Source organism: Schistocerca americana, chromosome 5 (genome assembly GCF_021461395.2).
Source record: "Schistocerca americana isolate TAMUIC-IGC-003095 chromosome 5, iqSchAmer2.1, whole genome shotgun sequence".
Lineage (NCBI taxonomy): Eukaryota > Metazoa > Arthropoda > Insecta > Orthoptera > Acrididae > Schistocerca > Schistocerca americana.
The window spans coordinates 258486185-258498356 of record NC_060123.1 but is presented as its reverse complement, the minus strand read 5'-3'; the positions used below and the strand labels follow the sequence as shown (position 1 = coordinate 258498356).

General features: G+C 39.9%; 1 protein-coding gene across 2 annotated transcripts in view; it reads right to left on the bottom strand.

Moving 5' to 3' along the window:
- Nucleotides 1-2150: 2150 nt before the first annotated feature.
- The window catches only part of LOC124615766, an 80986-nt gene continuing 70964 nt past the window's right edge, over nt 2151-12172 (bottom strand). For both annotated transcript variants that reach the window (XM_047143862.1, XM_047143863.1), the window contains exon 10: nt 2151-7571. In XM_047143862.1, the coding sequence (XP_046999818.1) occupies nt 2701-7571 (4871 nt within the window). In that variant the 3' untranslated portion in view covers nt 2151-2700. The remainder of the gene's footprint in view (nt 7572-12172) is intronic.

Below are 12172 nucleotides of genomic sequence, written 5' to 3'. Positions count from 1 at the left end.
CTTTTCTCGTACATGAGAAGATGCACGATACTATTGTTTGCAGATGTTTCCTGTTGAGTTAAAAATTGCATATGACAAAAAAAGTTTTCTTAGTTTTAATACTTTGTTATAGACCACTGTTAGGATATTAGTATAACTAAATACTAAACTAGTGACAACTTGAGTCACTCAACAAAGGCAAGTGTTCTGGTCCAGACTTAGTACAATTACACTCCTTTCAGAGTATGCTAATGAAATAGCTGCATTTTTAGCAGTCATATACAACCATTCACTTAAAAAAAATACCTCTGTACCTGAAGACTGGAAAATTGCACAATTACACCAATGCAATAAAGGAAGTAGAATATGCTAAAATTATAGACGCATACCACTGACATTGATTTCCTGTAGTTTTTGGGACATACACTGTGCTTGAACACTATGAAGTACCTCAAAGAAAATGATCTGTTAACACATAACCAACATGAGCTCGTAAAATATTGTTCCTCTGAAACATAACTGGGTCTTTATTCACATGATATAATGAGTGCTATAATATGTTCCACCAACTAACCAGCATGCAAGCTGATATAAATGTTTATAGGTGGTGGCAGGTTGTCAATCAAAAACAGTAGATGACACTAGCTGTATTGAAGTCCAGTCAATGCTCAATGTAATATAAAATTCTATTTGTACACCTATGAATGTCCAGCGGTTGATAGAATGCTGTATTTCACTAAGTCTCATCAGACAGCAGAGCAGCATTTACTTCAGAAATAACAACAAAGTTCCACAAAGGTTAGACTCTGCCTGAGTTCCACAAAGTATCTCACAAATAACACAAGTCCAACAGCAACCATTCACGTTGTAATTTTAAGGTCCTGACTATAGCAAAAAAAGTTGCTATACCATAAAACATTAAAAGTCAACAACCCGTGAATGCAAAATTGTTCTAATTGTGATTTCATCTCATAATTCTTATTCCAAGTGACTTCACTCATGGAAAATGAGCTCAACTTGACGAAAATCTACATTGACATGACACGCTCTCATGAGATTCTCTAAGTACGGAATTCTACGTCCTGGTGTGCCCTTTTTGTCATAGAGTGTCAACTTCTGCATCCTACGACAGAAAAAATTTGAAGATGCCCATGCTTCCATGCTCTGGAAGTATATATTCTCGTTCGCACTACTTGTTAGCAAACTGACAATTTCTGCTAGGTAACTACTTTTTTATAGTGATTATTACACCTTAGGTCCTATATAAAAACTCAAGCTACCAAACTATTGGCACTGATATCATATACTTAATATCTAAAGTAGTTATTCATTTATTGCATAATTGGTTGTTTTCATGTTCTTGCTACCCCCAAATAGTTTTGCAAAAGAAATTTCTAGTTAGTAATAGTACATAAACATATAAGGCATCTACCCCATTTGATTCTTTTCCTTCTCTTTTGGTGGGTGCCCATAGATGCATGGTATCTAGCATCACCTATTAGTTAATTACGCTGACAATGATTTCCAGTTTCTGGCATTTTATATAACATGTTTAATCAACTTTAATCAGCCATAACTTATAAATAGGATAGACTGGGCATATATATCATTAAACCAGGGTCTAAATTTCCTTTCTTTAGTCAGCCTTCCATTTTGAATACTTCAGCTAGTTCAGTCTCCATATTTTCCGTCTTCTACTAGAAAATATCGAAACTTGCCATTTCTCGGTGTCTAGCTCGAGTGACCAAACTTCCCTCGCCACCAGAAAACCCTGAGTCCTTGCCCCTCTGGCTTACCTCCTCATGGTGGTTGCAGCATCTCAGATCACACCTTCTGATAGCTGTTATTCACCATATGACCTTGCTGCAACCAGCCTGTGTCTACATTCTGGGTAATGCAAAAAGGTCACTCTTAGACACACACAGAATACTCACATTTCACCACCAAGCCCGAAAGCTTGTCACATCACAATTTTCCAAATTAACATCTGATTAGTCCAATTTCCTACATATCTTTCCTCTGATTTTGGTTCTAATATCAAACAATTTCATGGCTGTTGGTATGTTATATATCTCTGCTCCTGCTTGATCTATATTTAAATGAATATTTCATTCAACACTGTGTATGTTATATAAACAAATTTTCATTGTATTTTATTCACAAACACAGCATACACACAACAATATAAATTAACAAACATTTAGGACAAGCAGTGATTCATGTAGGAAAAGCATGCATTAACAGTTAAGAGAAATAACAGAAATTTGATTTCCAAAATTACAAAGATAAAAGAATATGTTTTCTTCTAGATATTTCTGCTTACACTTCCATGAGCATTCCTTACATTTAACAGCAATAGTAAAATGTCAAGTTCCACGATTCAGAATCACATTTTACACAATAGTGGAGTGCAGCCAATCTTAGAACATTCAACTAAAATGAGCAGCCCCAACAAGTTGCATAGTATAGTATGAATGCTCTGAGTCACTACTTATATGCCACAGAGAACTGTGGACTATAAAATGGAGGATACATGATACCAAATTCACTCCGAACTTACAGTAAGTCCTTATTACTAAAAAACAAACATATTTAAAACAGGTATCAAATGATATCACAGACTGACAAGAACGTGTAAGCTCAGGTTTTGTTGTTTTCCGAGAATCGATTACTTTTTGTTTCCTTTTAGGAAACTAATCATTTCTTGTGCTGCTATATGTGTTAAGAATTATTTCTCAAACCTGTGCGCCTCAAGAATGACTTTGCCCATGAAACATTCAATTTTATGTTCCCACCATTTTCTTCCAGAAGACTGGGGTCATACTGCATTAACACTTGCCTTGCTGTCTCAATGACAAGGTAAGATGACACAGGTTCACCTGCTTTTACTATTTCTTGTATACACCGACGAACTTCCTCATCATATTTCCCCAACCTCATTGGCCTTCCACGTTGTCCATATCCCAGTGATGTTACCTCCTTATTCAAAACCTTCTGATCAACTGTACAATGTTCACGTTTCAATAAATACTTGTCTCTAAGTGTTCTCATTGTACTTGATGGAATCTCAACTCCGAGAACATGTTTGAAATACAAACATGCCTGCTGACTTCCATGTTCTGCAGCGTATCTACCCATTTCAGCACGTAGTTCAGGGCTATATACACAGTAATTTCCTCGTTTACAGCCTTTAAAACTTCTTGACAACACTTTTTTTTGAGATTTTTTAGTAGCAACAGGGTTAGGTTTACCATCACCTTTGGTAATGTCAGGAGCCTCTAAACCAGTCGACAATTCTTTACTAGATGAAACTCTGACTGTACTTTTCACTGAGTTATTAGCAGAGAGTGGTGCAGCCTTGGTACTAGACAAATTTTTTCTTGAATATGTTGCATCTGTATAACTTGCTGCAGTACAGCTTAGGGATCCTTTACTTTTATACGAAAATGTTGTGTCTGTAAAGGTTGATGAATTTTTACTGTTTGATATTGGATTGGAATGTTTCACAATAGTTCTACTAGAGCTTATTTCAGGCATGTTGTCCAAGAAAATGTGAAGTGCAGCAGATGTAGCTGTTGTACTTGCTGAAGTATTAGTTAAGGATACTTCAGCCAAGTAGTCTAATGAAGTACTCTTTGATGCTAAACAGTTTTTATTCAAAAGCGAGGGGCTTACAGCTGTGGCAGTTGCTGAGGCATTACTAGAAGATATAATGGCATTATCTGATAAATTATTAGTAGAAGGTATTCTGGTAACACCATTCCATGAAGTATTACTACTACCTATGGAGCCTGTGTAGCATGGGGACGAATTCCCTGGTTTTGGTGTTGTCAAAGAATTTGAAGTGATGCAAGAATCTCGTGTAGATGTACAATTTGATCCAGTGCTGTTGCAAGGGCCTGTAAGCTTATGACTCATTAGTGGTGTGTTCGATGATGCCACAGTAATATAATTTAAATTATGTATTGTTGGAAGTGTCACAACTGGATTGTGAACCTCACCTTTACTTCTGCATGTAGTTAGATGTTTCGAATCTGTCGGAACCTCAGATCTACTTTCCATACCCTGCTTTTGTTTGTTGTGGTATTCAACGATGATGGGGATTTCCTCAGTACTTGATTGGACATTAATAGAGGTTAAATCTGGTAAAGAATTTACTGGTATTGCAGTGTCCACAGATGTTGAGCTTAATACTGTTGACACTTTAGGCCTGCATACAGCTGCAGCCTGTGAGGACATAGCAATTACATGTGAATTTGTCGAGGCAGTTGTCACAGTGTGTTTAAAGTCTGATACAGCTGTCAAGGCCTGCACTGAAAATGTTGCAGCTGATGGTCTTGTGTCTGTGACAGGTGAGTTTGCTAACTCAGGTATCTTTGATGATGAGCCAGTTTTTGGATGACCAATATGAGCAACAGAACATGCTGGTCCCAAGAGATTCAATTTTGCAGCTAACATGTTGGTATTTTGGACTGAAGAAGATACAGAGGTACTGTGATGAATGTTTTCTTCAAAATGTGGTTTTGTTTGTGCAGCAACTGCATGCATAATGGCACCTTCAGGAATGAGAGTCATTTGATGCGATGTCACCAAAGATGATAGTGATTGTGAAACTGTGCCATGATTTTGCATTATTACTAAATTGTTCACAGAATGCAATGAAGATGAAGACCCTGCTGCAGGTGAAATTTTCTTCTGCATAGAGTTGAATTTGTTTTTAGCATGATCTGTATTTGAACCCGATGACACAGATGACATGACTGCTTTATCTATTGGATATACTGAAGAATCCCTGTCTGACAATTTTGACTGATTATCAGTGCTCTGATCTAGTGTTTCCTCTGAACTAACTAATGCCTTTAACATTTTCACTTTTTCATGCTGGGAAACTGTATGTGCTGAATCAAGTTGATACACAGGAGACTGTTTTTCAGATGAGTGTGAATGACCAGTGATGACTGAGTTCTGTAATGGGGTTGATTCACTTAATTGACTGGGAGTAGGGTGGGATAGCACTGCAAGTGGGGGAATTTTCAGTCTTGAGTCCATTGTACAAAGTGTTTCTGTTACAGATGTTACTGGAAACACAGTCACATGTGAAGGAGACTGTCCAAGAGATATTTTCGACTGGGTAATAGCAATAAGAGGCGGTGGTTCTGTGAGCTGTGATTGAGAAAAGTACCTGAGAGGTACCTTTATTTTCTTTTTATCTTCTTGAGCAAGAGTTATTGCATAAGCACATGCTACACTTTTTGTTGTTGTCCTTGAAGATGTGGTAGCTACAGTATACAATGGTGCTGCCCGGTTGACTGGTGATTGTACTAAAAAAGGGTGATTGGTGCTAGAAGACATGGTTTCCTTTAGCACTGATACAGAGCAGGAAGGATACATAGTAGCTGATGTATCCATTTGTTTCTCTTTGAACAAAGATGAAGATAAACGTGTTGCGGGCTTCTGAGGAACATCAGCTGGCAATACAGATGGGTCTGATGCAACTGGTTTTATATTTTTTATTACCTCACATATCACTGATGATGTAGGTGTGGTAGATGTTTTTATTGTTTTTTGAGTGACTGGAGCATTAGTGCTGCTTATTACAAAAGATAATGGTGACTGCTGCTCAGAGTTTTGAGAGCTCAGAGTACTTAGCAGTGGTGATGAGTTTAATGTGGCAGTTGCCTCATGTATTTGCAAGACATTTGTTACCTCTGGCTCTAGTGGCTGAAGTGTATCTGGTGTACACTGGACTGAATATAAATGACTGTTAGTAACATCAGAAGCTGGTACTGGAGATCTGGCACCTTTATTCAACAAAAACGTTGATGAATTGGTGGAATTAGTTTCATGAGCTGTCGCCGGTCCAGATGGATAGGGTACGTTGAGTGCTTTAACCTCATTACATTTGTTATATGTTGAAATATTACAATCTCCCCTAGGTGGCAGCAAAAAAGTGTTATTCTGGTCATCGAACAAGGTGTTCACACTATATTCAGTTGACGCTTTAGTACAAACATGACTGACAGAGAAACACGATGGACTGGTGTGCAAGCGACAACTGTCACCTGAATATTTAGTAGTTGGTATTGTGTCATTTGTATTTTCCCCTCCAGCTTGATCTGAATTTAACTGAATGGTAGCATTAGTCTCAGTCAGTTGTGGAATACCCTCTTGTTGGAAAAGGACGTCTCCAGTTTGCGACAACACAGAATGAATTTGTGATACAAGTCTATCAGTGCCATGACTGCTGCTGTTTGATAGATGAAAACTCTGTTGTTTTCTCGGATGTGCTGGCATTCCATCGAGAGCAGATATTGTCTTATTAGCAAGCTCAGCATCAGAAAAATGTGACAATGGTGGTAGCTGCAATGAAGAAATGTAGTTGTTTCCTGAGATTGAGTTTATGTCTTCTCGCTGACTGTGTTCATTATAATATGAGTACAGCTCATTATGCTGATACTCTTGGACAGAAATATTAGGATCATTTGAAACTTGGGTAGTATCCACAATATGATTAAACTGGCTCGGGAATACTAATGATGATGAAACAACTGAGCCACTGCACTGGGTGTAAGGCTGTATATCAAGAACAGAACTAGTGTGTTGATTGAAGGAGGCACAGCTGGATGACGCAGCAGCTGATGATGGAAATATAGCATTAGGAGAGTCACTGAACTGAGGGTCATTTAGAACACTCATAGAACTTTGCAAAATATTTATAGTCTGCATTGCACTGACTGTGTCTGCACTTTGTACACAACTCTCATGAATGTGGTTTTGTGGAAAAGCCTGTTCCATCTGATGTTTAAAAGTATTTTCTTGGATGTTCAAATGTATTTGTTGTTGTGCTCTTTCATGCTGCAGTTGTTTTCCTTTCTGTTGAACTGCCAACTGCTCTTGTTTCTGCTTCCATTGAGACTGTTTTTCAAAAGTCTTCTGCAAATACATTTTTCGGAATCTACGAACTACAGTTTCTGTTATGGGATGACCAAATTTTCTTGAATAATGCTGTATAGCAGCACCAACAGTATATTTAAAAGCATAATTTCCCATCTCTTCTTTAAGTTCGTCACTGTAATGTCTTTTACGACTTACATTAGACCTTTTCTTGTTGATTTTCTTCTTTAGTTGGGTTGGAATTTGACTAAGATATAATCTTTTAAATTTGTGTACTATACCCAATCTTGTGGCACGTCCCAATTTCTGAGTGAAATGATCTGATGCAGCCCGAACACCATATATCACGGCATATTTTCCAATTTCCTGTTTCAGCTCTGGTGTGTAACTATTATGAATTTTAAAAATATTACGTATAGTACTTTCACTTACAACTCTGCCAAGTTTCTTTGAGAAATAGCGAGCAGCTTCACTAGCACCTTTTTCAGTAACATACTGGGCAATTTGTTCACGTATTTCTGGTGAATACTTATGGTATTTACCCCGTTTTCTTTGTTTCTCTCTGGCACATTCAAGCAACTTCTTAACACAAGCAATTGTACTTGCACGTATTTCAGATGGCTGGCTGAATTTCACTACTTTTTGCAGCTGGTTTCTGTTTACAAGATGGGCTCTCCTTTCTGTGCCGGGAGCAGAACCTAAAGCAAAACAAAACAAAATATTGATCACATTCAAGGATTCTTACATTAAATGTATTGCAGGAACTTCCAACTGTACAGAAGAGAATTTAGCAATACAACTGTAAAACTAATGTTCACTGAAAACTTTGGAAACATGTATGAGTACTTTGAAAAAGCAGATCAGGTGTTGATAGTTGGGACAGCTGGAAATATCCTGACTAAAAACGAAAAATACAGTATTAGTGGTGCCAAACACAAAATAGGAGCAGCTAATGAGCACACAAATGTGAGTTTTATGGAAGTTATGCGGCACCATGATGAGTCCTGGCTTAACCCTGTTGTTAAACAAGTAAACAAGGAACTGAGGCTCCTTCAGACAAATGCAATATCTTATATGGTTGCTGTTCTGGTAGTTGGTATAGGAAGATTGGGGTTGTACTTCTCATGGGCTACAACTGAATAGGAGAGGTAAGAACAAATTAGCAGATCTATTAGAAGACAAAAGGGTGTCCAACAGTACACAAAGGCATATCCTTGTGGTTTTGGAATCAGGTGAGACACCCACTTTAGATCAAAATTCAGAATTCACCAAGACAGTATAAAGGGAACAAACTGACAAAGAGTCCCATTTAGTCTTATAATAATAGAATGAAAAGAGAAAGCAGATTGCTTCATCAGAATATTATGTGGTAAAAAAACAAGGTAAATAAGTTGCTAATTTGCTTGCAAGCCCTTAGCAGCTGAAAAAATTGGTGTCAATTGTCTGTCTGAGCAACAACAACAGGCACAGAAAACCTTCTCATAAGTGGTTATAAATTAGATGCATATTCATGTAGAGACAATGTGGATAATGGAGTTATCATCACATTAATAAAAAAATCAATGTAATACAAAAATGTAGAAATAAATAATTGTTTACAGATTAGGATATAGAAGCATGTGCTTGTGGGTGAATATTGGGAAATGTAATTGTTACAATATTATAAGAGGGAAAGTTGATACTCACCATATAGCAGAGATGCTGAGTTGCAGATAGGCACAACAAAAAGACTTTCACGCTTAAAGCTTTTGGCCAATGGCCTTTGTCAACAACAACAACACACACACACACACACACACACACACACACACACACACACTCAAGCAAATGCAACTCACATGGCTGCAGTCTCAGGCAACTGAAACCACACTGCGAGCAGCAGCACCACTGCATGATGTGAGTGGTGACTGGGTGGGTGAAAGGAGGAGGCTGGGGTGGGAAGGGGGAGGGATAGTATGGTGGGGATAGTGGACAATGAAGTGCTGCAGGATAGGCGGAGGACAGGGCAGGGGAAAGGGGGGGGAGGCAAAGTAGTGGAAAAGGGGGGGAGAGGGAGAGGGAGAGGGAGAGGGAGAGGGAGAGGGAGAGGGAGAGAGAGAGAGAGAGAGAGAGAGAAATAAATTTTTTAAAAAATAAAAAAGACTGGGTGTGGTGGTGGAATGATGGCTGTGTAGTGCTGGAATGGGAGGAGGGAATGGGCTGGATGGGTGAGAACAGCGACTAACGAAGATTGAGGCCGGGAGGGTTACGTGAACGTAGGATGTACTGCAAAGAAAGTTCCCACCTGTGCATTTCAGAAAAGGCTGGTGTTGGTGGAAAGGATCCACATGGCACTGGCTGTGAAGCAGTCATTGAAATGAAGAATATCATGTTTGGCAGTGTGTTCAGCAACAGAGTGGTCCCCTTGTTTCTTGGCCACAGTTTGTCGGTGGCCATTCATGCGGACAGATAGCTTTTTGATTGCATTGCCTTCATAGAATTCAGCATTATGGTTGCAGCTTAGCTAGTAGACCAAATGACTGGTTGCACAGGTTGCCCCTGCCTTTGATGTATGGGTGGTGTTAGTGACCAGACTGGAGTACGTGGTGGTGAGAGGATATATGGGAAAGGTCTTGCATCTAGATTACAGGGGTATGAGCCATGAGGTAAGGGATTAGGAGCAGGGGTTGTGTAAGAATGGATGAATATATTGTGTAGGTTCAGTGAACAGTGGAGTACCACACTGTGGGAGGGGTGGGAAGGGTAGTGGGCAGGACATTTCTCATTTCAGGGTACGATGAGAGGTAATCGAAACCCTGGCAAAGTATGTAATTCAGTTGCTCCAGTCCTGGGTGATACTGAGATATGAGGGGAATGCTCCTCTGTGGCCGGATGGTGGAACTTTGGGAGGTGGGAGACTGGAAAGAAACGGCATGGGAGATTTGTTTTTGTACGAGGTTGGGAGGATAATTATAGTTAGTGAAAGCTTCAGTGAGATCCTTGGTATATTTTGAGAGGGACTGCTCATCACTGCAGATGCGATTACCGCTCATCACTGCATATGTGATTACCATGGGTGGCTAGGCTGTACGGAAGGAACTTCTTGGTATGGTATGGGTGGCAGCTCTTGAAGTGGAGGTATTGCTGGTAGTTAGTAGGTTTGATGTGGATGGAGGTACTGATGTAGCCATCTTGGAGGTGGAGGTCAACATCTAGGAAGGTGGCTTGTTGAGTTGAGTAGGCCAAGGTGAAGCAAATGTGGGAGAAGTTGTTGGGGTTCTGGAGAAATGTGGATAGGGTATCCTCACCTTCGATCCAGATAGCAAAGATGTCATTAATGAATCTGAACCAGGTGAGGGATTTAGGATTCTGGGTTTTTAGGAAAGATTCCTCTAGATGGCTCATGAATTGATTGGCATAGGATGGTTCCATGCGGGTGCCCATAGCCGTACCCTGGATTTGTTTGTAGGTAATGCCTTCAAAGGAGAAGTAATTGTGGGTGAGGATATAGTTGATCTCCGCTGAGAGAATCTCTGCTCTCTGTCTCCACTGAGAGAATATCTGCTCTTGTAGACTAACACCTTCAAATCTATTACCCGGAACCTACCCTCCTATATAAAAGATACCAACTATTTCCTCCACTGACTCTCCTCAGTTCCTGTCCCTTTACCACATGGTGCCCTGCTCATCACTATTGATGCCAACTCCCTGTACACTAACATTCCTAATGCCCATGGCCTTACCGCTATTGAACACTACCTTTCCCAATGCCCGACGCATTCCAAACCAACAACCTCCTTCCTAAAAACACAGAATCCTAAACCCTTCACCTGGTTCATATTCATTGATGAAATCTTTGCTATCTGGATTGAAAGTGAGGATACCCTATCCACATTCCTCTAGAACCTCAACAACTTCTCCCCCATTTGCTTCACCAGGTCCTATTCAACCCAACAAGCCACCTTCCTCGACGTTGACCTCCACCTCCAAGATGGCTACATCGGTACTTCCATCTATATCACAAACCTACTAACCAACAGCAATACCTCCACTTTGACAGCTGCCACTCATTCCATACCAAGAAGTCCCTTCCATACATACATATGCTTGAGTGTGTGTGTGTGTGTGTGTGTGTGTGTGTGTGTGTGTGTGTGTGTGTGTGTTGTTGTTGTTGACAGAGGCCACTGGCCAAAAGCTTTAAGTGTGGAAGTCTTTTTGTTGTGCCTATCTGCAACTCAGCATCTCCACTATATGGTGAGAAGTAACTTTCCTTCTCGTAATATTTTTACATTCCATCCTGGATTTTATATTGTTTGATAATGTGATTGTCGTAATACACACATCTCCACTGGGTAACTAGGAAATATTCATGAAAACTTTTGATACATTATCATGCTCTCTGTCATAGAAAAATAAGGCACTATTAATTTCCGGTGATTTTAATGTAAATTTTGTAACCAATCTTATAAGGCTCCCTAATTCAATTAGTAAAATTACATATGACAAAAAATTTTTTTAATATCAAACAATGGAAAATCAAGGCTGGAATAATGATAATATTATGAAAAGGATAGATTGCTGTTCACCATAGAGCAGAGTTGTTGAGCTGTAGATAGTCACAACAAAAAGACCGTCAAACAAGTAAGCTTTCGGCCAAAAAGGCCTTCATTGGAATCAAACACACACACACACACACACACACACACACACACACACACACACACACACACACACACACACCTTCCTTTACACTAACTTTCCTAATGTCCATGGTCTTATTGCTATTTAACACTATTTTCTCAACATTTGACAGATTCGAAACACACAACCTCCTTCCTGAACGATATTTTCACTTTGCAGCGGAGTGTGCGCTGATATGAAACTTCCTGGCAGATTAAAACTGTGTGCCGGACAAAGACTCGAACTCGGGACCTTCGCCTTTCGCGGGCAAGTGCTCTACCATCTGAGCTACCCAAGCACGATGGCTCAGATGGTAGAGCACTTGCCTGCAACAGGTAGGGGTCCCGAGTTCGAATCTCGGTCCGGCACACAGTTTTAATCTGCCAGGAAGTTTCATATCAGCGCACACTCTGCTGCAGAGTGAAAATCTCATTCTGGAAACATCCCCGAGGCTGTGGCTAAGCCATGTTTCCGCAATATCCTTTCTTTCAGGAGTGGTAGTTCTGCAAAGTTCACAGGAGAGCTTCTGTAAAGTTTGGAAGGTAGGAGACGAGGTACTGGCAGAAGTGAAGCTGTGAGGACAGGGCATGAGTCGTGCTTGGGTAGTTCAGATGGTAGAGCACTTGCCCGTGAAAGGCAA